The 25930-nt window shown below is 39.3% G+C and overlaps 3 protein-coding genes across 5 annotated transcripts in view; 1 reads left to right on the top strand and 2 right to left on the bottom strand.

Moving 5' to 3' along the window:
- Positions 1 to 3532: 3532 nt before the first annotated feature.
- ewsr1b (EWS RNA-binding protein 1b) lies at positions 3533 to 11781 on the bottom strand. 2 transcript variants are annotated; one of them, XM_063489278.1, is made up of 15 exons: positions 11707 to 11781; positions 11201 to 11237; positions 10845 to 10896; positions 10489 to 10639; positions 10153 to 10348; positions 9796 to 10055; positions 9521 to 9677; positions 6201 to 6238; positions 5593 to 5622; positions 5298 to 5413; positions 5071 to 5200; positions 4875 to 4985; positions 4546 to 4672; positions 4086 to 4451; positions 3533 to 3944 (listed from the first exon to the last, which is right to left on the bottom strand). In XM_063489278.1, the coding sequence occupies exons 1-15, from the start codon at positions 11720 to 11722 to the stop codon at positions 3908 to 3910; spliced, it is 1824 nt and encodes a 607-aa protein (XP_063345348.1). In that variant the 5' UTR covers positions 11723 to 11781; the 3' UTR covers positions 3533 to 3907. The 2 variants fall into 2 exon arrangements, with proteins under 2 accessions (XP_063345348.1, XP_063345350.1); XM_063489280.1 differs by having other exon boundaries at positions 6201 to 6235.
- A 2436-nt stretch (positions 11782 to 14217) lies between these two features.
- On the top strand, positions 14218 to 17080 carry rhbdd3 (rhomboid domain containing 3). The gene is made up of 5 exons (XM_063490096.1): positions 14218 to 14780; positions 14864 to 15247; positions 15481 to 15607; positions 15705 to 15959; positions 16498 to 17080. Exons 1-5 carry the CDS (start codon positions 14618 to 14620, stop codon positions 16664 to 16666), a joined length of 1098 nt encoding a protein of 365 aa, XP_063346166.1. The 5' UTR covers positions 14218 to 14617; the 3' UTR covers positions 16667 to 17080.
- Positions 17081 to 17200: 120 nt separating this feature from the next.
- The window catches only part of emid1 (EMI domain containing 1), a 57312-nt gene continuing 48582 nt past the window's right edge, over positions 17201 to 25930 (bottom strand). The window contains exons 11-17 of one of the 2 annotated variants that reach the window (XM_063490094.1): positions 24714 to 24803; positions 22735 to 22787; positions 22567 to 22629; positions 21512 to 21556; positions 21270 to 21314; positions 18980 to 19070; positions 17201 to 18254 (exon numbers count right to left, since the gene is read on the bottom strand). In XM_063490094.1, coding sequence (XP_063346164.1) covers positions 18121 to 18254; positions 18980 to 19070; positions 21270 to 21314; positions 21512 to 21556; positions 22567 to 22629; positions 22735 to 22787; positions 24714 to 24803 — 521 coding nt within the window. In that variant the 3' untranslated portion in view covers positions 17201 to 18120. Of the gene's footprint in view, positions 18255 to 18979; positions 19071 to 19239; positions 19325 to 21269; positions 21315 to 21511; positions 21557 to 22566; positions 22630 to 22734; positions 22788 to 24713; positions 24804 to 25930 lie in introns of both variants that reach the window. The other variant, XM_063490095.1, reaches the window with a different exon arrangement.

The following is a 25930-nucleotide window of genomic DNA, read 5'->3' as shown; positions in this document are numbered from 1 at the left end:
GTGTGTTTGAGTTCTCTTCTTATCATCCCCATGTGACCTCAAACTATTTAAGCCCAGAATAGTAATGCACATCACATATTGTTTTGGTTGTTGTTAAATACTAAAGGCTTTCCAGTTAAACATAAGAGCTGGAACTGGGATAAAACTTTGGTGCAAAAGGCTCGATTTTCATCTTTTGCTATAGAAGCAGATTTTTTTTTTTTAAAGACAAAATTTAAAGCACGCAGTTTGAAAAAGTTACAAATCCTACAGGCTCAGACTAAGTGTTTAATATTTCCTGATGCTGTTGAATGTTCTTATTATGATCTGATATCTGATATGCAGGTCTGTCATGACTGCAGTGAACCCAAAGGCAGACCAAAAGTGAGCCTTTTATTCTGGCCGATTAAAGTTCATAAGTAAAACCAAAACTGAAATACTAAACAAAACTAGTAACAAATGGGAAAAACCAGAAGCGTAAGGAAAAAGTAAAACAGGACAACACACACAGTGTGCAAATGTGGAATGTTCAAGTGGGGTCAGAGGTCAAATGTGACACATTTGGATGCCAACTATAATATGATATTTATCTTCCCCATGTACTAGTAAAATTCCCTAAAAGTTGCCAGTACAAATGAAGGCAGTAGACTTTTAATCGTAGTTTTAAATATAAAAGACATTTTATAAAATGTTGAACTTTTTGGACCCTGAAAAAGAGGTCAGAGGTCCAAAGTAACCCACATAACCTATTTGTTGTCAACACAAACAACGGCAGCGAGATACAGAGTTTTAAATAGCTCCACGCACCTATTCGAGCTATTGTGTTTGCACACAGAATTTACTTCTTCTACACCATCTCTTTCTCGGTGTACTAACTCACACTGAGCTCTCTTCTTCACTCCTCGAGTGTCTTTTTAAATTTAGGCAACCAGCTGCCAAGAAGGAGGGCTTGTTTTCATTTAAAAAGAGGGATGTGTCCGTTTAAGAAAGACAGACAGAGAGCGAGAATGAAAGGAAGGGAGGGAGCGGAAGAGAGATGGAGAAAGAGACGGAGAGCGAGAGAAAAAGAGGGAGAAGGTGGGGTTGATGAGATCATTTTCTGGGCCTGGATGAATCAGCTTTTCTGTCAGTACAGAGAGAGAACGAGAGAGAGTTCAGCACTTAATTAATCTACATGAGCAACCAGCCGCAGCCAATGAGAAAGACTTGAAAATGTCAGCTGTGGATGCTTTTGCCAAGGCACTACTGAGAGTGGCTGAGTTTAAAAGAGACACACAGACAGACACCATCTTGATTAGTGCATCTTATCTTTAACAAGACTCCGAGTCCAGATCCTTACTGATGCACAATCTTGTGAGACTGAATATCAGGTCTTTATAATCAAGTAGTTAAAAAATGTTTTTTCCCCCGACTCGGCCACAAGGTCAAAGGTTGGAATGAGAACCAGAACAACAGGAGCTGAAGTAGGTTTTGTGTCCTGCACTCATGAGGACTTAAACATGCTGCTCTCAGTGAGATCCACAATGATTTCTGTCTTCAGAGGTACTAGAAGTATTAGAGGTGATCTGAGGATCAAATCCTAACTACACTAAAACCCCAGCAGGCAGGAGTATGCAGTGGTAACATGAGCAGTGTGTGAAAATGAAAACAGCAACACACTCAGCAGCCATATGTTTCACAGATGTTTTTCTTTTCTTTTTTTTTTAAATGTGCCAGTGATCAACATCTGTGATTAGCAGTGCTGCTTAATTTAGGCTGAAGGCCTCAGATGGGCTATGATTCTGAGTTTAACAAGCAGAGTAATGAGAGTGAGTGTCATTGAAGTTTGAGGACAAAAGAGAAACGAGCAAAGAAATAAAAACAAAAGTACTTTTCTCAGTTTCAGTTAATGCTAGTTTAACCATTGGCTCTTTGTGAATTTTGTTCTGAGAGCTTACAATTTTATTGCTGTGAATGGCAGCAAGTATTTAAAGTTACCACTGTGTTATTAAGACCAGGAGTAAATTTGAATTATCCATCCTTAAAAAATTAAAACACTGACATGACTTCCTGTATTTTACTGCAGTTCTGTCACTGATGTAAAACTCCTCATCTCATTCTGAGCTGCACCGATTCACGCAAAGTTTGAATCTAACCTGCGCCACCTGCTGGCAAGAAAAGTAACTGCACAGGCTCTTCAGACCTGCAGCTGTGCTACATCGTCTACATTAATGGAAAAATAACAAAACAGAACGCTATTCTGGGCCTACAGAGGGCTCACAGCCTGACTGGGTCACCTTTTGTTCAAGGCATTTCAATCTAAAGTGAGTGATGAAAACTTCCCCATAACAAAAGAGACACACACAAATGTGTAGTCAGTACAATCAATGGTGTTAACGAGTGCAAGGGTGGAAAACCTGTGTATGCAATGCTCCAAAACCCAGGAATGCCTCAGGAAGGAGAGCCACAGAAAGCTCTGAGGGCTTTTATAGAGCTCTGGCACACTGGGCCCAGGTGTTTCCAGCGTCACTGATGGAAAGTGAATGACACCAGCCCTCCAATGCCTGCAAACAGGCTGAAAGGAAGGCAGGGTGGAGTGGGTCAACACTGTCCCCACTGAAACACATTCGTGATGTGAATCTCCTGTCCCACCACATTCTAAAGGTGCTCTACTGGACTGAGTTCTGGTGACTGGATGCCATTTCAGGCACAGCAACATGAGTACACTGTTTATGGAGAGATGGACATGACCAGCAACAAGACTCAGGCAGGCTGTGGTGTTCAAATGATGCTTAATTGGTAGTAAAGGGCCCAAAGTGTGCCAAGAAAGTATCCCTAACACCACTACACCCCTGCCAGACTGAACCGTTGATGCAAGGCAGAATCGATACTCATTAATACTCACTCCAAATCTTCCGTTGTCCAACTTAAGGTGAACCCATTAAAACTGTAGGCTGTGTATCCTGTTTTGAACTGGCACAAATGACACCCAAACTGGTTGGTGTGTGCTGATGCACAAAACCCTTCAGAAAACATTGTGGATGAAATACAAAGTATGCAATAGCACAAGGACTCCATAAAAACCTTGACCAGCCTCAATGCGCCAAAATTTAGTGGGAAAGATTAAATTTAATACTTGTGAATATAATTACGGGAAGAATTTGCCTTCCCAAGTTATGCGAATGAAACCAAGATGCATTAATGTCATCTCTCAATTACCAAAAACATATCTGTGCTCCTTAGGAAATACCTTTTTTTACAATAACAACACTGCTTCCAGTTTTTTTGGAATAAATTACGTCATTCGTCATATGATTTTAAAATCCCCATCAAATATTTGAGTAAGATTAACATTCGTGTTTCCTCAAAGAACATACCAAACACACCTTAAGCAGAAAGAGCCTCAAAGAAACACTTAAGTGCCAAAATCTTTGGTTTAACAATTCTGAGTATGTACAGTTCAGAGATGTTATTTTATGTAAGTAGTGTGAATGTGTACAGAGGTCCGTTTATTATATTAAATTACTTATGTGCTTAAAATTTGGACAGTTGAGTAAAAGCAAAAAACTCAACATTAATTAAGTAAAATTTTATTTCCCACATTTATCAACATACAATAGTTAGTTATGGGAAAGGACAGTTTGTTAATGAATGAAAAATACTGGATTTTACAATACAAAGTCAAACCTAATCTGCATCTTTTTAAAAAAAAAAAAAAAGAGGAAAAAAAGCAATAACAGGAAAAAAAAACATGCACAATACAAGATTTAGCATAAACATGGGTAAACTAATGAAGAGGAAAAAAAAAAAATATGGAAACGATATGAATGTAACTGCACAGGTTGCGTGAGAGCAGTTCTATAACCATCAAAATACGGAATCATAAATTAAAAAAAAAAATTCTTCTAAAAATCAAATTCCACAAGAGGAACGATCAAGAGCTTCTCCTTCAGTAAGGTCGGTCTCTGCGCTCCTGACGATGGTCCCTGCAAACAAAACCAAGAAAGGACAGCAAACACTTCAGTTTCAGTTCCATGTCCAAATTCAGCATTAGAAGGTAGTCATAAAATTACTTAGAGTAATAAGACTGGCACTAAAGTTCACATTTCACGTAGCCTAAACCCTACCTCATATCCATCTTGCCCCCTGGTGGTCCCATTCCTCTTCCACCTCTGCCACCCATTCGGTCCATCGGTGGTCCTCCACGGCCAGCCCCACGGAACCCTCCCCTGTCCATTCCACCACGTCCTCTGAATCCACCTCGGTCACCTCCCCAGCCTCCACGGAAACCTCCAGGGCCGCCGGGTCCACCGGGCCCTCCGGCTCCTGCTGGACCGCCACGGTCCATACCTCTGCCACCACGCATTCCCATTCCACCTCTGCCACGGTCACCTCCATGGGGAAATGGAGGACCACCACCCAACCCTTCTGGTTTGGGAGCTTTGCACTGGTTACACTCCATTCTCCAGGCAAAATTCTGATTGCCACAACCCCTGGAAGCACAGATTACATGAATTAAAAAGTTCTGACAAACTAACAAAGTGTATCAAAAAACCAAGATGCTACACAATGGAAAAAAATACATACGGATTAGGACACTCCCAGTCACCAGCTCTCTGCTGCATGTTGCCTCCTGTTGGTCCACCTCTGCCCATACCACGTGGACCACCTCGTGGGACAAAACCACCACGGTCTCCGCCACGGCCCATCATACCTGATATTATAGGGAAATCACAGCACCTTTAAATAATGAAGCTGGACTCGGGCTATTTTAGCATGCAGTTCACATAAAACACACTACAGGGCTCCTCTGTGAGTTTATCTAAATTCAAACTACCATCAATTAAGATTTACACAAGTACAGCAATAACAGCATGAAATACAGTCCAACACTACCAATGACTACCAAAATTTACCTCCACGTCCCATCATGCCATCTCGCATAGGCATACCACCTCTCATTCCACCCATCATGGGTTTTCGGCGTGCCATGGACACCTTAAGTCTTCTGCCTTGGAACTCTTTTCCTAATATTTAAAGAAAGAAGAAATTGTTTACTAATAATATTAATACTACTAATAATAATAAAGATTTGATGTCGACGAAATGTACCATCAAAATGCTCCACAGCTGCTTTGGCACAAATTGGCTCCTCATAGGACAGTGTGGCGTCCCCCTTTGGCTTTCCAGAGTCCTTGTCTGTGTATATGTTAATCGCAGGCTGGCCAAGTCTGCGGTTAATCTTGATGTGTAGAAAGAAGAGGGGAAGGAAAAAAAACGTTTAACTTTATTGTTAATTAGGTGTGTTTGCAACTACATTTAGAATAAAGTGTTCTTACCCTAATCGGACCGACGTGTTTGAAGAATTCAGCCATTTCCTCGAGGTTAGCCTTCTCAGTCAATCCTGTGATATAAATTGTGCTGTTCTCTGAGTCATCCTGCTCCTCTGGGCGTCCTACGAGAAACCCATTTACAATTTTTTTTTTAATTTATTTATTTTTTTAAAAACAGTTGCTTTCTTATTTATTAAAAAAAAAAAAACAAACAAACAAAAAAAACCCCAAAAAACAACAAGCTGTACAGAGTTTATGAAACACCAATTTCAAGGAACCTAACAGGAGTTTAGTGACTCACCCATCTCACGCTCGTTGTCGCCCATAGGTCCTGTGGTCCATCAGCCAGGGGGAAAGAAACAGATTGAGACAAGTCAGTGTTGAGAACTCTTGTTTAGTAAACTCCACCTAAAGAGTACTACAAAACATAATCCAGACACTCCCTTATAGACGCATCAGCCATATTGGGAAAAGTTGAAAATAGCACCTTAAGGTACACACAATTCCCACAAGTGATATATTGAATTGAAAATAGGACACCTTGGACCCTTTGGCAAATATTTGTGTGTCATTTGAAAAGCCTCTTAGACCAGTAGCAAATCCTCAAAAAACCCCAGGAATTCTGCTCAGATTTCTTAAAGCAGTAACAAAACGCATTCGAGTTGAAATTTGTGATTAACCTTTTGAAAACTCAAGTGTCAAACCATAAGCAGTGACTGAATTATACAGTACCCCAGAGAAAATGGTCTCAGGCAATGGGAAAAAAAATAATTTCAAATATTTTCAGATGTGTTTGTGTAAATAAATTTTGATGACCACAAAGTATGTCACATCAATACTCGAGGCATATTTGCTCAAAAAAGTTTAAGTCTTTGAAAGGACTAACCAGTGTAATACTCGTTAACTTACCACCAGGCTTACTGAAGCCACCTCTGTCTCCAGCGCTGCTATGGGGGAATAAATGGAGATATGAAGGCGATTTCCCTTTTACAGCCACTTCCATGGCTCGAGCAAAGTGGCTTGATTGAGGGAGTAATCAAAACATTCTAACTAGCCGGACAGCAACTTTCACATAATAAAATTCCCCATAATCAGAAATACATAATCTAACTGAGAGTATTAGTTTAGGAATTATGCGCCATTCCTTAGTTAGCTAAAAACAACTTCAGAAACATTTTTTAGTAGAGGATACACATGAAAAAAATAATAATAACTAACATTTTTTACTGGTATTTAAATTGTGACAAAACCCAAACATTTGTACACAGATAGAAAAGATTTCAGATGCATTGATGGAATACAGTTTTACCCAGAAACAAACTATGGCCGCACTAACATTACTTCTAAGGAAAATTACAGCACAAGCAGATATTACACATGTAAAATAACACAATGCATCTGAAATTTCACAAGAAGGCCTGGTGATTACATTCACCAGGTAATAAAAACAAATACAAGTATACATGTTTCCAAACAAAACACCAAAACTTTTCTTTTTCTTCTTCTTAAACATAGTTTTACCAAAGGAAATTAAAAACAAAGACTTGGTCGCTTAAAGAACCCATCATGCTCATAAAAACCACCATCCTCAGTTCTTGAAAAATGGCAGACCTTGAATCTTTGTTAAAGCTCCTTCTGCTGCTTAAGCTGGCGGCTCTGTACTGAGTACAGATACTTTTTAGAGAAAAGATGGTTTTAAATGGCTCTCACTGTTACCTGTACGGTATAAATGTGACAAAGCATGTTAAAAATGTGCTCAAAAGAAAGTGATCAAACAGTTGTATTCCAAACCACAAAAACAATTCAAAACATTTCAGAATGACATAACGTGCCCCCCACCTCCCCCCAGAATATATAAATATACCTGTGCAAAGCTAAACCTAAGCTAATCTTCAAATTTAATGATAGAAACCTGCTACACTGCACCTGAAATACAATGATGTAATTTTATTTATGCTTTCTAACTGAGAACTATTTTGTTTATATTATATTTTTAAAGTGTGGCCTTGTATGAGATTTGCTGAAATACTTCAGTGTCTGTGTGTGTGCATTTGTGCCACCAAAAACCAGAGATGTCATGCAGAACCCTCTTTCTTAAAAAGGAAAGGAAGGAGGAAAAAAAAGAAAAAAAAAAAAAACTTTTGCCACTGAAAAATAACCATGAAAAATACTAAACACACCTTAAAATGGACACCTGAAATGAACACCCGATGATGCCCGTGCATTTCTGCCACAAAACTGCTCATTCAAGCTTTGGGCAGGATTCTTTCCCAAAAGAAGGGGAAAAAAAACAAAACAAAAAAACAAACCCCTGTCATGTTACCAATATTCACATTAATGGCTGCTGATGTATAACTTGATAACGCAAGTATGAATTTTAAATAGTATTTTTAAACCTTTAAACAGCCGTTCTAAACCAAAGCAAATGTGCAGCACACCATGACGGTACAACCCTCTGATGAACTTCAAACACCTGAAATGTGTCTCTGTAACCGTTTTAACTTGGTAAAAATCACATCTGCACAATAGAAAACCTGTTCCGATGCTCAATCTGTAGCAAGACAATTTTCTTGTCTATTAAATGGAAGTACCAGAGAGAGGGGGGAAAAGTGTCCAGGATGTGTTCCAATTTCCTTATCATGAGAAATACATTTTCACAAGACCCTTAAAACAAGTATAGTGCACCCAAAAGCTGTTTTGAGATTTGACTAATGACAAAACAAAAATCCACTTTGGACTGAATGCATCCGCACTAACCACCCCATGAGAAATCTTTATATATTTTTGAGAACAGATGGGTCTGTGTATACCTTCAATAAGCCCTGTTTTCCCATGCCTTCAATGTCAAAAAACCACTATACCTACATTTTTCTTTCCTCCAGCTGTAAAAACACCAAAAAACAGCCAGTATATGGCTGGAAAATAACCACGTGTATCAGAAAATTAACCAGGATTTTGAAATTTATTAAAACTTCCCTCTGAGTGTTTTGCCATTAATATAGGTTTACCGTTCTGTCTTTTTTTTTTTTTTTTTTTTTTTTTTTTTTTGCTTTAATGGTTAGTTAAAAAAAAAAAAAAAAAAAAAAAAAAAAAAAAAAAATTCTGAACATCAAAGTAACCCTTGAAAGAGTTTTGTTTTTTTTTAAAGAAAAACAAAAACTTATTTTGGTCCAAGAGATGACATCAAATGAGAAACTACTTTTAGGAGTAATGTTAGAGCGGCAAATGACAAAAATTCTTAAAATAGATGGTTAATTACTCTGTCTTCTTGTAATTGATGTCATTTACTTTTGAGGCGTTTCTTTAAACAACCATTTAAACATCTAGATTAATTTAAAGTGCCATTTCCCGCCTTTTTTGGCATTTTCTCAACCCACTGAAATGGGGACAAATACATATTGTCACTGGTAGCCCTTTAGAAACCTATGAGACTCTGAAAAACCACCAATGAATTGCCAAAAAAATGAATAATAAATAAAACTTATCAAGAAAATGTACTGACCCAAATACTGCACTCTAGTAAAACACAAACGTGCATGTGAAATGGAACTTAATGTGCTACATGAGCCCAGCGTCCATTTATACATTTCTTAAAATACCTGTCGTGATATATGACCTTACAGGACTAGACTCCAGCATCTCCAGCATCTAACTGTATTATTACAGTTAGTCACCCTACAGAGAATAATTCAGCATGCTGACAAACTGAACTGGTGGGAAACTAAAGAAAGTAGGGTTAGAATTCTGTATGTCTTTATGTAGATATTCTTACAGATTGTACCATGTTCCCTGACAAACGTTGAAATCTGAAACTACGTTTTCCTATGCTATACTGTTGATACTGCCCAGTAATCAAATCGTGGTCTAGGATATAAGCTGTCCAACCTAAATCTTATGCACAGGTCTCTGATCAAAATCGGCACCTTTTTTTTTTTTTCTTCTTACCTTTGACCAAGAGAGAGGCAGGGTTGAGACAAAACTCATTCTTATTGCTGGTATATACAACATATGCCACTGCATGTATTATACTAGATACATGCAATTCATTAGCACTGATTGCTGATGAATCAGTATCAAATGCTAATAAATTCCCCCTACAAGACTGCCATTATGTTTTACTGTATTATTCTGACGTTACAGCAGGGTTTGTCTCAGCTCTGCCTCAAATGGCAACGGCACCTGCAGAAACTGAATAAATGTGAGATTAAGTGCTTAAGAAAGACACTTACCCCATGCCGCGCCCCATGCCTCCGCGCCCACGATGCATCATTCCACCACGGTCAAAGTCCCTTCCAGGACCCCTGCTGTCCCCTACTCCAGGGTACCTCGTAGGCTCAGAGCCTGGATAACCAGAACCTCCACCCTGCCCATCCTGCCTGTAACTGTCTACAAGAGGAACAACAACATCAAAACATGCAGTCATCACAGAATGATCACAGTGGAATCGAACAGATGTGCTTAGTTGAGAGAACAGCTGTTTAGGCAGGAGGAAAGCAAAGCTTACTGTAATGGCTGGACTGATTGTAACTGGGTGGTCCACCTTGCTGGTTGTACTGGTTGGCTGGAGGCTGCCCATATGATCCACCGGCCTGAGGAGGGTAAGCAGGAGGAGCTTGTTGCTGTGGCTGGGTCTGCTGTTGGTATCCCTGCTGCTGGCTGTAGCCTGCCTGCTGGCCTTGGTAACCAGGTTGTTGCTGACCATATGCTGCTGGCTGGGAGTAGCTATTCTGGTTGTAAGTAGCCGGCTGGCTGTTAGCATTGTAACTGATGGAGACAAAGCACAGACAGAATGTAAGTAATCCGATAAGCATGTTCTTCTGGAATTCATGTGTTATTTTGTTGTCAGATGAGATGTTCATACCTCTGAGGGGCAGTGGGAGCAGCCTGTTGGCCATAACCAGGGTAGGCAGACTGAGCCGTGTATCCTGGCTGAGAGCCATAAGACTGGGAGGCAGCTGGAGCAGCAGCAGCAGGAGTACTGTCATAACCACTGGCTCCGTAACCCTGGGTTGACTGTGAATAGCTGTGAGTAGCAGACTGGGCAGCAGGGTAGCCAGCTATACAAAAGACATCACATATCACAAAGAGAAAAAAAGATATTTGACATTCATTCCTGTTCACATTGTAATTTGACTGTTTAACAACAGAATAATTAAAAATAAATAAATTAAAACAAAATAACAAAACAAAAACTGACCTGATGCTGGTTGGCCATATGATCCAGATCCATACTGTTGCTGCTGCTGGGGGTAGCCTCCAGCTGCAGGTGTTGTCTGACTGTAACTGCTATCAGCAGCTGCTGCAGCAGGTTGGGTATATGAGCCATAATTCTGCTGGCCATAGCTTTGCTGAAAGACCAAATACAGTAGCCATTAGGCACAATAAACCTCAACTAAGCATTATTTAAAAGCTCCATTTGCTTAAAGCACAAACAACCTATATGACTGCCAGCAGTAAACAAATAACCATCCCAAGTTTTCCCCATAATCATTAAATGTTTTAAGCACAAGGCATGCTTTGATCAGATCTGCACAATTAAATCAATAATGGTACCTGAGCAGATTGTCCATAATTCTGTGAGGGCTGGGCAGCATAGGAAGCATACCTGTAAACATATGCATCAAAATTTTAGGATCATCAGTAATCCGGGTACTGCCTGAAAAAAAATATCATGCTGTGCGCTGTTTAAAAATGGTCTTTATCCAAAAGATGTTTACGACGATCTAAAGGTTACAAAACGACCAAAAGTAATCCATGTTTGCATATTGGTTTTAAAAATATATATACACAGGTTTACATTTGCATCCACCATAATCTCCGCTTTGTTTCCTTTCTTCGAAAGAATTAGGTCATATTGGATGGTTAAAAATCTCCAAGCCATTTTATTAAAGGTAACTGAAAAACCTTACCCCTGTTGAGCCCCGGTCTGGTTGTAGGAGCTGTAATCTGTAAATGGGGAAAATGGTTAGTTTAAAAAAAATAACAAGAAACAATAGTCTCAGATCTCAGCGCGCGAGCCGCACGTTACAGGCCCGTTCTTAGGTCGCCATTCAAAACTGAGACAACCGCGCCATTAACTAAACCAATACACTACTTCACAGCTAACGTAACCACTCAGAGATCGACGTACCCGTTAAACAGGATTCATTTTAAATTGGTAATATGCGGAAAAACCCAGTGTGCACAAATGAAAAAACATATCCGGAGTAAATACCGCAAAGACTCGACGAGCTAACTTGTCTAGGCCTCGGACGCGGAGCCGACTGAGTTCATGTTATTCAATGAAGAAAAGTGGCTAAAAAAGACGAACTATACAAACATACTCACAATTAGGATACATTCAAGCAAATTAATGTTTCAATAAATAACAACATTTACTTTAAAAGTCAGCAATTGTCGCAATTTTTTTACTCACCCGGAGCAGACGCCATTTTAGTGTGCCTATAAGAGACGAATGGACGAAGAATGCTGCCGCAGAAACGCACTTCTCTCCGCGGCAACCGCGAAATCTCGCGACATAACGCGATACTGTTTGGGGGCTGCTGTAGCGAAAGCATTACAGGTTTACAAATCAGATTAGATACACAAATCGACACGTACGTTTACAATAATAGCCGCATAGTCTGTACTTTTAAATTTTAAACAACATACAAAAAACGTTGATTTGTAAATATTCGTAAGTCAACGTGATTTACGGAGGGGTTATACAAGAAGTAAAATAATTACCTGTTTTTCAAGTATCCTTATGACTTAGCGTGATTATACCCACTCTGGGTAATACATCGTAACCAGATCAGTTCTCTTGGGCCACTTAAAAAAATCTTTATAGAACAATTTTCTTATATTTGTTTCCATCTATTCTGCCCTCTTGGCCAGATCTTAAAAATGTCTTTCTCATATGTATAAATATGTATAATAGATAAAATAGTAAGAAAAAATACAGCAAAAAGTCCTAAGAGACTATAGTAACTATAAGTGCAGGAGACAGGAGACAGGAGAGGAACACAACATCCCAGAGCCTTCCTGATTTTCTGTATCTGGAAGAGGAGACACACCTCCTCACAGATCTTTTGTGAAGGTAGAGGGCAAGAGGGGAGGGGGCTGGTGGCTGCAGGTATGAGCTGAGGGTGAACAGATGGGAGGTGTGAATAGTTGTCTTTCAAATCTACAGTAGAAGGTGTTAAGGTCATCAGTCATTCTGGGATTCTTGTCAGGGTGGGGGAATGGACTCCTGTAACTGTTGGTGTGCTGCAGGCCTCTCCAAACTGATGCAGGGTTGGCTGACAAGCTGTTTTTAGTTTCTAACATTAGCTCCTTTTAGCTATCCTGATCTCTTTGCTCAGCTTGTTTCTGGCCTGCTTGTACAGGGCCTGTACAGGGCCAGCTTTCTCAGATTTGGAGTAAACCACAGTTTGTTATTATTGTATGTATGAAAGGTCATGGTCTGCACACACAACTCCTCACAAAAACTGATGTATGATGTGACATTGTCAGTGAGTCTAATTAAGTGTGGTGGTTCCAGCTTCAAAAAGCAGTACAACAGTGGTCCAGTATGTTAGCATCCCTAGTGGGATGAGAACAAATAAACAAAATAAAAGTCACTGGCGAAAAAACATGATTGCAGCTTCTATCTTGTGACAGGAATGTTCTTTCTGGTTCAAAATGACTTAATATCATTTGTGAGAGATATGTTTGAAATATATTCTTCCTTCTTCATTCTGTCACGCTGTTCAGATTATTGGACAAAAAGTTATTTACAGCAGTTTAAACCAGCAATCATTTCTGGCAAATAGGACTGGATCATTTTTTAGCAAGACACTGGAACAATACCTAGGTTAGTGTGCCAATACAGCATGTAAAAACACTACAAATTTTGCAGCAATATTTGATTAAAGTATAAGTGTAAACGTACTGATAATACTGATGCATTTTTATCATGAATAAAATCATTACACCAGCTCAATGTTTCAGCTACATTTTTTTCAGCTATTTTGATGACATCTTTTTTACACAAACAATTAATTAGACTGATGTAAAGTTTAATTCTGGTGAATTAACATGATGTAAAGCATACATCAAATAACAAGTCATCCCAATCTGTGAACTGTACTACATTTTGAATTAATTTTACTACTGATGGAGTATGTTGGTATGACTGAAATAGAAAATGAAAATTAAAAAATGAAATTTGAAAATAAAGGCCATATTTAATTTTTTTTTTTGCCATCCATAACTAAAAATGTCCGGTTATTATTGTAAATCCCTTCTTTACTATTTCCAAACTTTGACTTACTAATTTAAACTTCAGAGTAAATAGGTTAAAATTTCATTTAAGAGTTACTTTAAGCGATTAAGAGTTACTAAAAGTCAGATAATAGGATAATAACCCCATATTTTGACTTACGGAGGGCATTTTTCCCACCAGAAAAACAGTCAGTGGGTTGTGTAATACCATCTTTTCCCTCATTCTTCATTCTCTCACGCTAGCCAAACAAAACACCAAATACAGTTTTCATGTGTGATTTCAAACGAGGTCAAATCTAAGATGTTAACAATGAGACACACCAGTGAACCACGGTGAATCCTGGTCTGACAAAACGTAAACATTAGTAGACGTTGTGTTTCCATCTAGCTGTTTGAGTTTATTCAGCATCGAAATATCATTATATTATATTATATTATATTATATTATATTATATTATATTATATTATATTATATTAACTCGATTTTTTGTTATGGTTGACTTTCGGCTTGCATGTAAGGTGAAACTTATTTGAAAACAGTTCATTCAAATAATAATCTAAAACCTGCTGGTGGTTGACGGCTTGCTAGCAGTATGTCCAGCAGGTGGGGGTAGTGCATCTTTATGCTATTGTTTTACTGCGAAGAAAAAGACGTAACGCGGAAGTTTGCTTTCATTTTCTGAATATTTTCACACTAGAGATTTGTTTATAATTGTAGGACTTTATTAGTTATGCTTTGATGATTCTTTTTTTAAAAAAAAGATTTCATCACATACGCTTTGAGGATATGGCTATTTTATATACGATCAGAAGAACTTAGAGGTTGTCGTACTAGTTAGATATTTCATGTCTTTTGGTGGAATTTCTTTTGGTGCAGGCACTAACCTCAGTTTGAAGGATCTTTGACGGGCTGTCTTAATGCTGTGAGGACAATAATGGGTTCAGTTTAATGCCACAAACTATTTTTCGTGTTATGCAAACCAGCATTTGTTTGTTTACCAAGATTATGCCACTAGAGCAAAAAACAAAACCAAAAAAAAGTGAGTAGAGAAACTACAGCTGATCGTGAATAATCGTGAATAATGCTGGACTGTATGTCGTCAGTGTGGTTCTGGTTTGGATCAGGTCGTCCTGGCTTCTGCCTGGGGACCTCTTTATTGGTAACACTCATGCTACTGATGTATGCTGGGGGCATCCAGGCAAGTCTCAGTGTTGGTCCAGGAGGAGACTTCCCGAGGTTCACAGGTAACTCTTTTTTTGAGTTCAGATCTCACAGACAAGAATTGGTGAAAATCAAAACATATGCATGACCTTTTCCTCCTCCTCAGATGTGTTCCTGTATGCTCTCAGCCATGATGAGCTGCCCTCTCTGCTGGTCAGTGTAGCTCTGGTGCTGCTGCTTGGATCTTGTCAGGAGCGCCGCTGGGGGACAGTCGCCTTACTCGTCCTCTCCACCCTGACAATCATCGCACTACCTTTTCTTTACACCCTGCTCCTTTTTATTGGTGGGGGCGAGGCGAGCCGGATCTTTGGCTTCTCTGCCGTCCAGCTTGCTTTATTTACAGCACAGTGTCGACAGGTGACACAGAGGAGGGTGCTGAGATGTCTGCCTGTCTGGTTTCTCCCGTGGCTTTTTCTGCTGATTGGTCTGCTGCTGCTGCCCGGGACACCAGCTCTGCTTCACTTCTGTGCAATATGCATTGGGCACAACTGTATCCTACCCCGATTTTGCAATTGTTTGAAACTAAAAGCATTATATTGTGATTTATAGAGGAACAATTTTACTTGTTTTTTGACTTATTAGGACTTTTACTATTAGCTCACTTTTCTCTTATTTTTATTGAACTCTCAATTTGTTTCTCCAGGTTTAAAGCGATAAAATCTTTGATGATGTTCATTTCCATATTCATAAGTCTTTCTATATAATACTTAATGTATCGCTCAGATCGTCAGCCCTTTATCGGGATGTTACAGGAGCTGGAGGAGTCCAGAGTCTTGGATTTCATCCCTGACTGGATGTATGTTTCCACCACAGCCAGGTTAAGGTTGCCTAGCTACGCTACTTCACACAGGTGTGACTCATTTTGTTCACATCACAAGTCTCAATGAACATTCATTGGTCTTAACCTGTGTTTATTCTGAACATTTTGACCTCATGTGTTGTCACAGATCTAGACCAGTTTCTCAGACGATGCCTGTAGATCAGTCAGCTGCTGTCCCAATGAACCAACCTTCTGCTTCAAACCACCGCTCATGGATTGAACCTTTGCCTGCCTGGATAATGGAGGAGTCTACTGTGACTGCTGAGGCAGAGGTGCTGGAGGAGCAGATGCTTAGGGCGGGGATACTGGCCTCATTACAGGATGCTCCCGATGATCCTGGTGCAAAAGTGGAGGTTCCTAAATCATCGGTTTCCTCTTTGCGGTTAGTAATAACTTAATATCTTGAATTTTATGTCAGTATGCAGATGTGTGTGTGGTTTTTTTTTAAACCTAGTCCTACTCGTTTTTCTCATACAATACAGTGGAAAAGTCTTGAGACATCCCTCATTTTTTTTTACAGTGTGCTTCCAGACTTTCTTTTAAGTTGTCTTGAGCAATGTTTGAAGGTCTTCTGACATTGGCTGCTTTTCCCTGTATTTTCTATTTAATCCAGGAATGCCTTTTACTTTAACACCGACCTATCAATCATTTAAGCATATAAAAGGTTGTGTTTAGGCACTTTGTTACTAGCAGCCTGTCACAAAAATACATTATTTGTCATTTGCTCAAATTTTTTTGCTTTAATTTTTGAAAACTCCCTAAGAAAACAGTTAGACAAATATAAAATAGTTTTGCACCAACAGGGTGATTCCCAAAAGCTATTAACTGAAAACTTTGCATATCTTGGCACGGTGTCGTGAGTGGTGGCTCAAGACTTTTGCCCAGTACTTTACATATACTTACACAAAGTTTCCTCTCAGTCTTCAGCAGCTGGAGAAGATGGGCTTCCCCACAGAAAAAGCTGTTGTGGCTCTAGCAGCATCAAAACAGCTAGATGGCGCCATCTCCCTGCTTATAGAAGACAGCATCGGAGAACAAGCTGTGGTGGTATCTAAGGGGAAGAGCCCGCTGCCACCACAAAACACCTAACTCGCCTCACAAGTCTGGACCGAAGTTATGCTTGGGTTTTGCTGAGCTTCAGTATGTTCCCCATGGGTTAATTGAAAAACTATTTTAATTATAACAATTACAGCCGTGAGTGTAGATGCAGACTTTAGATTTTCTGTATATGCAAAGATAAATGTATGGTGGACAGAGTGGATGTCATTTTATTTATCAAAGTGTTTAATGAATACTGGTGTCATGTAAAAAAGAGAAAAAAATAAAATAAAAAATAAAAAACAGTGGACATTATTTTATTACACCGATCATCTAGACAGGATTATATTAACACAGTAAAACATTTTGCAAGAAAAAAGTTAAAAGTATGAATTGGTTACACAACAGCATACAAAATAAACTACAGTTCATTTTAAATAGTTTCACAATAAATGCAGAAAAAAAAGTCTTTTCATCATAACAGTATAAGCAGTTTACCAGCACAACAGTGGTAAAAGTATATTCAAGTTAACGTAACAGTTTTGCCATTTTCTCCATTTGTGTGTGTGTGTGTGTGTGTGTGTGTGTGTGTGTGTGTGTGTGTGTGTGTGTGTGTGTGTGTGTGTGTGTGTGTGTGTGTGTGTGTGCTAAAGATCATGAAATATCCTGTGAGGTCTGTTTTCCTTTCAACATGTTTCCAGATTGCAACATCATTTATGGCCGTTTCTAAATATGTGGAGGCTTAAACAAGATGCAAATGTTTGTGCACGTTTACCCAGTTTAAATGTCGAAACGCTTTATCAGTACATACTTTAAAGGAGGAGGGGAGGGACCAGAAAAGTACAAATCACCGTTATCAGCACTTATCTCAGTTAGTGAACGGATCACTTAATCTTTTTAGTGCACTACATAACATTGAATAAACAATATGATAGAAGCATAACAAATTACATACTATAGGAGGAGTTTTGTTTGTGTAGTCATGTCCCGCAAACTGTACAGACTCCATGTGCTTAAATAATGAATTCTGTTTAGGTTGCAGTTATATTGTGAAAGCAACAAAAACTCAAATCCAGTCACTTTTCTCACATCTGACTTCTCTTTCACATGATTACTCTAAATGACCTTTATTCTCCAGGACCGTTTGTAGCTCGAGGAGCACCACAGAAGATTCAGACTTTTTTCATCATCCTAATTGTGAGGCTTGGAGTTCTGTAGCCAAACAAATGAAAAACAGAAAGAGCAGCTGGAAGTATTGTGTAAAGGTAAATTGTTTGGTTATGGCGATGGATGGGGTTCGAACTAGTTCTCAGGTTCCCGATGGAGCAGGGCATTGTCGAGTACCAGTGGAGTTTCCCTGAGGTGTCCCCCATCCTATATTAGATGGTACAGCCCAGAGAGGGTGTCAGTTAACGTCTAACTCTGTTGAGTGTTGATGAGACTTATAGGAGGGGAAGTCAAGCCTCTCCCCCCGCCTGTGATCCTCAGGGTGAGCCAGGGGGTGGCTACTTTCCTCGAACCTTGGTGTCGGAGGACAGAGGAGAAGCAAGTCGATGTGGAATTGAACCTGATCGCTTATCTCTGTAGAAACTAGGGGAGGATGTGCCAAACGGTCCATCCCCAGACCCTAGATCAGGCTCTGTTGAAGAAAGACAGCAGTTGGAACGGCACTTCCGTCTCCACCAGTATGTGTGCACTTTGTAGTCCTAATCCAAACCTATAAGTGGATTCTTAACTTGTTTTAGGCAAGCTGCAGCTGACTAATATGTTGTTGACTAATATGCTTTGTGTGTTTCTTATAAGCTTGTTGGAAAAATGTCCATCTTAATTTTCCAGCACCCTTCAAATGGTCCAGAATGAGTCCAAAAGATGAGCTAATTTAAAAAAAGAAGAGCACCAATTCATCACACTGGAAAAGCCAAAACCAGTGACAGTTTGGCACATTTTCTTGCTAAATGACAGATTTATTTTCAATCATTTTATTGTCAGGGTGTAGACCTCTGAGTCTGTCTACTTCGTTATGAAACAAGCTGATAATTCTGTAATATTAGGTAAATATTTATATTATTTAATTATTATTGGTGCTCAGAAGTGTACCAAGTGAGACAAACTTAAAGTTGTGATAAGAGAAAAATCCACAAACATCTATAAGTAAAACCTTGGCAGAAGATTGTAGGATCACATGTGTCATAGTACCAAAACAGCTTATTTAAAGGATTGCATTTCTTAAAATACATCTACAACAACATTTCGTAGTTCAGTTAGTGATTATCAGAATTTGCTTTTAACTTCTAACACTTTAGATCTCGTCAAGAAGGTAAGTGGGGGCCAGCAGTTCTGCGGGTGAGGATGTCTCAGCGTTACCTGGCCAGATGATAGCCTCCAGCAGTGTCACCCTGCGAGTCAGAAGCTCAAGGTCTGCCTGCAAGTTGTGGAACATCTGCAAGCTAATGTCCTATCAGAGAGCAGTGACAGGGGGGTACTGTGTGAGGGTGTGGAAACACGAGCCCGAGTCCTGGGGCTGCTCGTGACTGTTCCCACCCCTCGGTAGGTAGAGTGGGGGTTTGAGTCGCCCACCTTTGACCCCTGCCTAAAGCTGGCCCTGCCGCAGGCCTCCTACTCACCATGAATACCGATCATAGTCTCGAGGATTAAAACCCTCTCGGCTAAGATCTTCAGCGCCTCTCTGATCTGATGTATTCCGTCTCCCTGTGAAGATAGATACAGCCGTCAAGGTAAGGAGCACAAGCTAAAGAACTGCTCGCCAAGATGCAAGTCATTTTTCTCAACACAGTCCAGCAGTTAAAGGGTTAAAACAGTCCACACATCTGCCCAGCACTGTCAGACATTATCCATTCCCTGTATTTCTCTACGCCGCCCTCATTCTCGGAGCATGCTTCCATATGTAATCAGTCTCTGTCATGCTGGGCTGGGCAACATCAGCATGCACATTATGAACCTGCATCATGCTGGTGACATAACACTGTTCCAGGATATGCATTTGATCATGCCATCTGCATCTTTTTGTCAGGCAGCAGTTCAGCCAGGAAAATATGTTTGCTTTAGTGCTACAGTTTCATTCTTAGCACTGTGGTTACAACAGTAACCCACCATCACCTGACAGAATGAAGCCAGACTAGATTTACTCTGAAGTCTGTTGTCTTTTGTTAAAGGATGAGCTAACAATTCACGAGTCATACCTTCAAACAGAACACAAGTAGATGAAAAAGAAATATAGAGCATACAGAGACAGCTAAAAGGGTCGACATCACAAAAGAGAGCGTGCAGACAATAGCTGATGATTTGGGTGATTCCCACTACAAAATGCGGCAATTAATACAACCTTATGTTTAAAGAAAAAAGGCAAAGTTATTATAAACAATGTAACTTTAGAGATGGCAGCAGCATTTCTGATTCAGATTAAACTGTGTCAGATTTGGGACAAAGGACATTGTTATTAAGACATTGATGGTCTCCAGAGAATGAATTCTAGTTTGTGAATCATCTCCTGAATGAGCTGGAGGCGAACATTTGTCGTTTTAGTGAAATATCTTAGCATTATTGGTTAATCGCCATGATGCTCGATACAGGTTTTCAAAATCCCCTCAGGATGAGTCTTGATCCTCTGACTTCATCCTGCATAACATTCACATCAAAAGTTTAATCTATCAATAAACCGCACCTCCTAAAAATCAGTAAACATATTATGCTTGTTGGCTTCAATACAGCCTCACAGAGACTCTTTGGAAGTTTACATCTACTTTGCCTTTTTTCTGTTTTTAACTCTACTCTGTTATTAGTCATTAGATATACTTTTAGTTGATTAACACATCCAGATAAGGGAATAGTTTATTCAGTATAGCAATTTAGGACAAACTCATGCAAGGTTGCATTGGGGGAGAAAAGGGGATAGCTGTATCCACTCCACTCACACCACATCAACACCTCTAAACCAACACCACCCACCACTGACACATATGGAGTGATTTGGCATATACATTTTGCACATTTCCTCTGTAAGTCACTGAATATTCGAACGTCTGTGAAATCAGTTTGCTTTAATTCACATGGAATAATTAAGAATTTTGCCTTTAAAAGGACGTGACCGCATCGAGCTGTTCTCTTGGTATGTTTTTGTATTTTTATATGTATATGCCAAAGTCAGATGCTGAAAAGATGACTGTGAAAGGTAGCCATGGGGACAGCAGCTTGCAGAGGGAGCTTTAGGGTCAAGAGGACAGCAGTCCAGAGCACACCCCGAGGACCAAACAAAAACACGTTAACGTACAAACACACACAGATCAAAAGCTACAGTCATATATGATCAAACATAAACGTGACAATATACAGTCTGAAAAGTCTGAGCCTGAGAGAAAAAAAGATGCTGCTCAATCACCACTTTGTGGTCAATCACCACCACAAATATGGTGACTGTAAACAGATCAAAGCATAAACTGAGAACTTGGCTACACAGTGAACAGATGATGACATGAATAAAAATATCTTACATTTGGATTGCTCTTGTAAAATGAGAAACAAGTGAAAGAAATGTAAGGATTAAGCATACCTTTCATGCCTAATATTAAAACTTTTGAAACCTCCTGACTACAATCTTCTTGTTCAGGCTGTGTGTCACCAGCAGCTGGTATCTTACCGGCAATCCCTTCTCTCCCGGTTCTCCTTTTGGTCCTGGTGCTCCCTGTGAAGAAATGTTAACAGAAAAATTGGTGTGATGCAGCGGTTCACATCAAAAGAAAGAGCACATTCTCTCTCTGATTGCAGCTTTGTTGGTCAGTGTGGTTTGCAGTGCTGCTGGTGAATGTAGTTTATACTAAAATAACCCAATATGACAGGGTGTTGATATTCTCCCCTTTTCCACATGCAGAGGTGGCTTACCGGCTCGCCTCTCAAGCCCCTCTCTCCCGGGTAACCTGAAGGTCCCTAAAAAACCAAAGACTTGTGTCATTAAGTTGTCAAACAAAGAAAAACAGCTAAATCTTTCGAAAGAGTCCTCTTTTAAAAAATTAAAGCTTTTTTCCCTTCAATAGTTCTCATCCACATTATAGTTGTGAAAAAGAAAGTACATCCTCTCTCACGTCTAAGGTTTTGCATATCACAGCATAGCAGAAAAAAAAATCATCATTATATAGTTCTGATTATATTCTATCACCATTTATGTAACAAAAACAAATCCAAATTCAGAAGCAAGACAAAACCGAGAAGCGGAGAAAATCTGAAACAGAATGGCTGGAAGAGAAAAGAATCGTGGTGTTGCAATGAACCAGTCAAAGTCAAAAACCTGATTCAGATGCTGTGACGGGACCTTAACCTCTTAAGCCCCAAGCCTAACTGATCTCCTGCTTTTTGCCCCCATATCAGGGGGCGTTGGGGCTTAAGAGGTTAAGAGAGCTGTGCATCAACAAAATAACAGTGAGCCAAAATTCTTCACACTGATTACAGTTGCTTCAAGTTATTACTGCTAAAAGTGGTTCAAGTAGTTACTGAATCATGGGGATTATGATGAGGAACACATAGAGTCCCATGAATATAAAATGTTAATTTTTCGTGTTTTTAATATTTATATTATTATTATTTTTGCAAGAGAAGAATTTATGGTTTGATTGTTGTATGAGATATAAAAGTCTGAAGACATTAAGCACTGCACATATAAATCTAAATAAACATGTACTTGCTTATTGAATCATCTGATTGTCTTGCATATATTATGCTCTTTAACTGCATGGAGAACATGTTAATAAATAATAATAATAATCTAATATTGTCTTACTGTACCGCACTGCACTGCATGATATTGCATGTGCTTTTTTACTTTTCTCTGAATATGTCTACAAACTTGTCTTATAGCTAAGCTTTTTATATTTTCAAAAATGTAATTAACATGCGCTGTGCCTCCATCCAACAAATCAATAATCTAAGCCAAGTTTACTCACTCTCTCCCCACGTTCTCCCTTTGGCCCCACGGGGCCCTGCGTTCCAGGCACTCCAGGTTTTCCCTGTTTTGAGGCAGAAAGGAAATTGAAAATGACACAGATAAATTTGTACAAAAACAAATCTAATGCAGTGACTATCGTGCACTGCTGTGCTGTGAGCAAACTTACATTTTGTCCTGCTGGACCAGGAGGTCCTGCCGGGCCTTTAGGACCTGGGGGACCTGAAAACAGATTAAAAGATTTATATTAGCACAAGAGTTTTGTGTTTTACACCTTTTCAACCTGACATAGTGACACACAGAACCTGTAGGTTTTCATAAGTTTATGTTATCAAAGCCTTTATCTTCAAAATGGATAAGAAAGATCAGTGGAGATTATGAAAAGCATATTAAAAGCAATAAATATAAAAAGCATCACTGACAGGCATCAGTATATACAGTTAGGTCCATAAAAATATGGACAAAGACAATTTTTGGTGTATATTAGCACAATGAATTTTAAATGAAACAACTCAGATGCAGTTAAAGTGCAGACTTCCAGCTTTATTTCAGTTTGTTGAATAAAAAGATTGCATAAAAATGTGAGGAACTAAAGCATTTTTAACTCAATCTCTTCATTTTAGGGGCTCAAAGTAATTGGACATATTTAATAACTGAAAGCTCAGTCATTCATCAATGACAGCCTGAAGTCTAGAACTCATGGACATCACCAGATGCTGGGATTCCTCCTCTTTCATGTCCTGCCAGGCCTTTACTGCAGTAGCTTTAAGTTTCTGTTTGTTTGTTTGTGGGCCTTTCTGTCCGAAGTTCAGTTTTCAACAAATGAAATGCATGCCTAATTTTTTTAAGATCAGGTGACTGACTTGGGCATTCAACAATATTTCACTTCTTTGCTTCAATAAACTCCTGGGTTGCTTTGGATGTCACGCAGTCTTCGTGCAGTCTTCTCTTCATGGTAGACTTGGATATCGATACGTCTACCTCCTGGATAACGTTGTTCACTTGGTTGTTGTGAAAGAGTTTCTCATCACCATGCAAATGATTCTGCAATCATCCACCACTGTTGCCTTCTGTGGACGTCCAGGTCTTTTTGCATTGCTGAGTTCACCAGTGCTTTCTCTCTTTCTCAGGACGTACCAAACTATAGATTTTGCCTCTCCTGCCATTGTGGCAGTTTTTCGGATAGGTTTTTCTGTTTTCGCAGCTTAAGGATGGCTTGTGCAGCCTGCATGGAGAGCTTTGACTACATATACCCTTAAAAGAAAAAACTGAAATGAAAGCGTCTACACATTTTGTCCATGTCCATTATATAAGTATAATTAGAATTATTATTAGAATTATAGAATGTTTCAGAAAACTGGTAGAAAACCAAAACTTGTGTCAGTGTCCAAATCTACCTAACTGTACACAATAAAAATATAATAACACAGAAAAAGATCATAACACAGTGAGATACTGCACAAGATGTTTGTTCATTCAAACTGTAAGACATGCAAAGGGGCTGTTTTCATTTTGCATATTTGAGTTTGTTTAGAGTGTATACAGAGTTGTGACCACACCTAAGTATAGTCATCAGTGTGTGGACTTGTTTTTAAAGGGTATTTATTTTTTTCTGGACATCTGGTTAGGAATGAAAAACTTTTACTGCCTGTAACATTGCACCAGTTTGGTAGTGGGTCAGTGATGAGCTGAGGAGGTATATCCATGGAGGGATGTACAGACCTCTACAGGCTAGGCAACTCCTCAAGATGGGTGGTGACCATGGTGGCCATTTAGAAGTCGGCCATCTTGGATACAACTTTTGTTTTTTCAATAGGAAGAGGGCCATGTGACACATCAAACTTATTGGTAATGTCACACGAAAAACAATGTTTTGCTTGGTTTCAACGCAACTTTACCCACCCATCTTGAGGAGTTTGCCCCCTCACATATACTAATGTGCCACAAACAGGACTTTAATATCACCAACCATTCCCATTTTATTACGGTGTATCCATATAAATGGCCCACCCTGTACTATTGTTGATATTTTGGCAAAATCTACTAACCTGCTGCATAAGTTTTCGCTTTGATTTTTGTGGTGTCTTTGAATTCAGTCCTGTAGTTTAATATTTTTTAATAAAGCTGTTAAGAGTGTTTAATGCTCACCAATAGGTCCGGGAGGCCCCTGAGGTCCTGGAACAGGTATCCCTCGAGAGTCGTGGAAGGTGTTGGTGAAGAAAGGGTCTTTTCCACGATCTGGAAGTTGAAACAGAAAATGTGTTTAAAGGAAAGCAGAAGCTATTGGTAAAGTTAAAATAAGTTGCTATAAGCAGAAAAAAAATCCACTTTTGTAGCTTCACTATCTAAACAAACTCTTAAAATACCATTAATTTATTTTCCTCAGTTATAATACTGAGTTGAATTTATTTGTCATGCGTTTCATTCTATAAAAGGAGACTTGTGATATGAGTATGCCGTAACATCATCTGCCCTCCTGATGAGCTCCACAGAACAAATTATATTTTGGTTACATTTCCATATGGTGTTGTTTTTGATTAGGTTCTAATTTGGTAGGCCAAGCTCAATAAGCAAGCCATATTTTGCATGTGCCAGATAAGAAATTGGTCCTCATCAACATTTCATAAAGAAGCCTGTGGCAAAATATCTCATAATAAGAAAAATGAACTTCTTGATCCAACTACATGCACCCTGTTAGGCACCTTAGTGGATGGTTAAGTTTTTGTGTGACAAATCAGCCTTACCTCTAGAGGGCAGTGTACTCCAATAAACAGTCAAACTTAATCTCACGACTTCGCCAGGGCAGTAAAATATACTAAACTGTAGTTTGATACGTCTTAAAAGTTCAACATGACATAAAAAAGTTTCCACTGTTGAACAGCACTGACTGTGCGTGCACAGCCACATGTGTTCAAAGAGGAAGGGCCAGTTGAAGAGGGTGGTTCATGTGTGAATGTTAGAGGAAATGTACGTTTGTTGGGTCATTTTATACTGTCAGGAAACACAGATCCAATCACAGCATGAGGCTTCAGGAGAATTAGAGAGAAGGTGGAGGAGGAGAACCCAGAAACATCTTTCAGCTACCTGATTCTTGTTGCACACCACTAAAAAGAAATTAGGGCTGCTTTCTTGTATCTGATACTCTTCATTTCCTGCTTACAACAAACTGGAATCTGTGGCTTGACATGACATGAAAATCTGCTCGACCACTAACAAACACTGAGGTCATGCTTTTAAACAGTCCTGCTCTTAAGTACTACATGTTGGCTGCTGGTTTAGGAACCCTCTCCAGTCCTGCAGACGGGAATTCCAACATCCTGATGCAGATGTCGAAGCCAAATAATCCAGTGTTTTCCAAAGGAAGC

Source organism: Pelmatolapia mariae, linkage group LG12 (assembly GCF_036321145.2).
Source record: "Pelmatolapia mariae isolate MD_Pm_ZW linkage group LG12, Pm_UMD_F_2, whole genome shotgun sequence".
Taxonomy (NCBI): Eukaryota; Metazoa; Chordata; class Actinopteri; order Cichliformes; family Cichlidae; genus Pelmatolapia; species Pelmatolapia mariae.
This window is presented reverse-complemented; position numbering and strand designations above follow the sequence as displayed.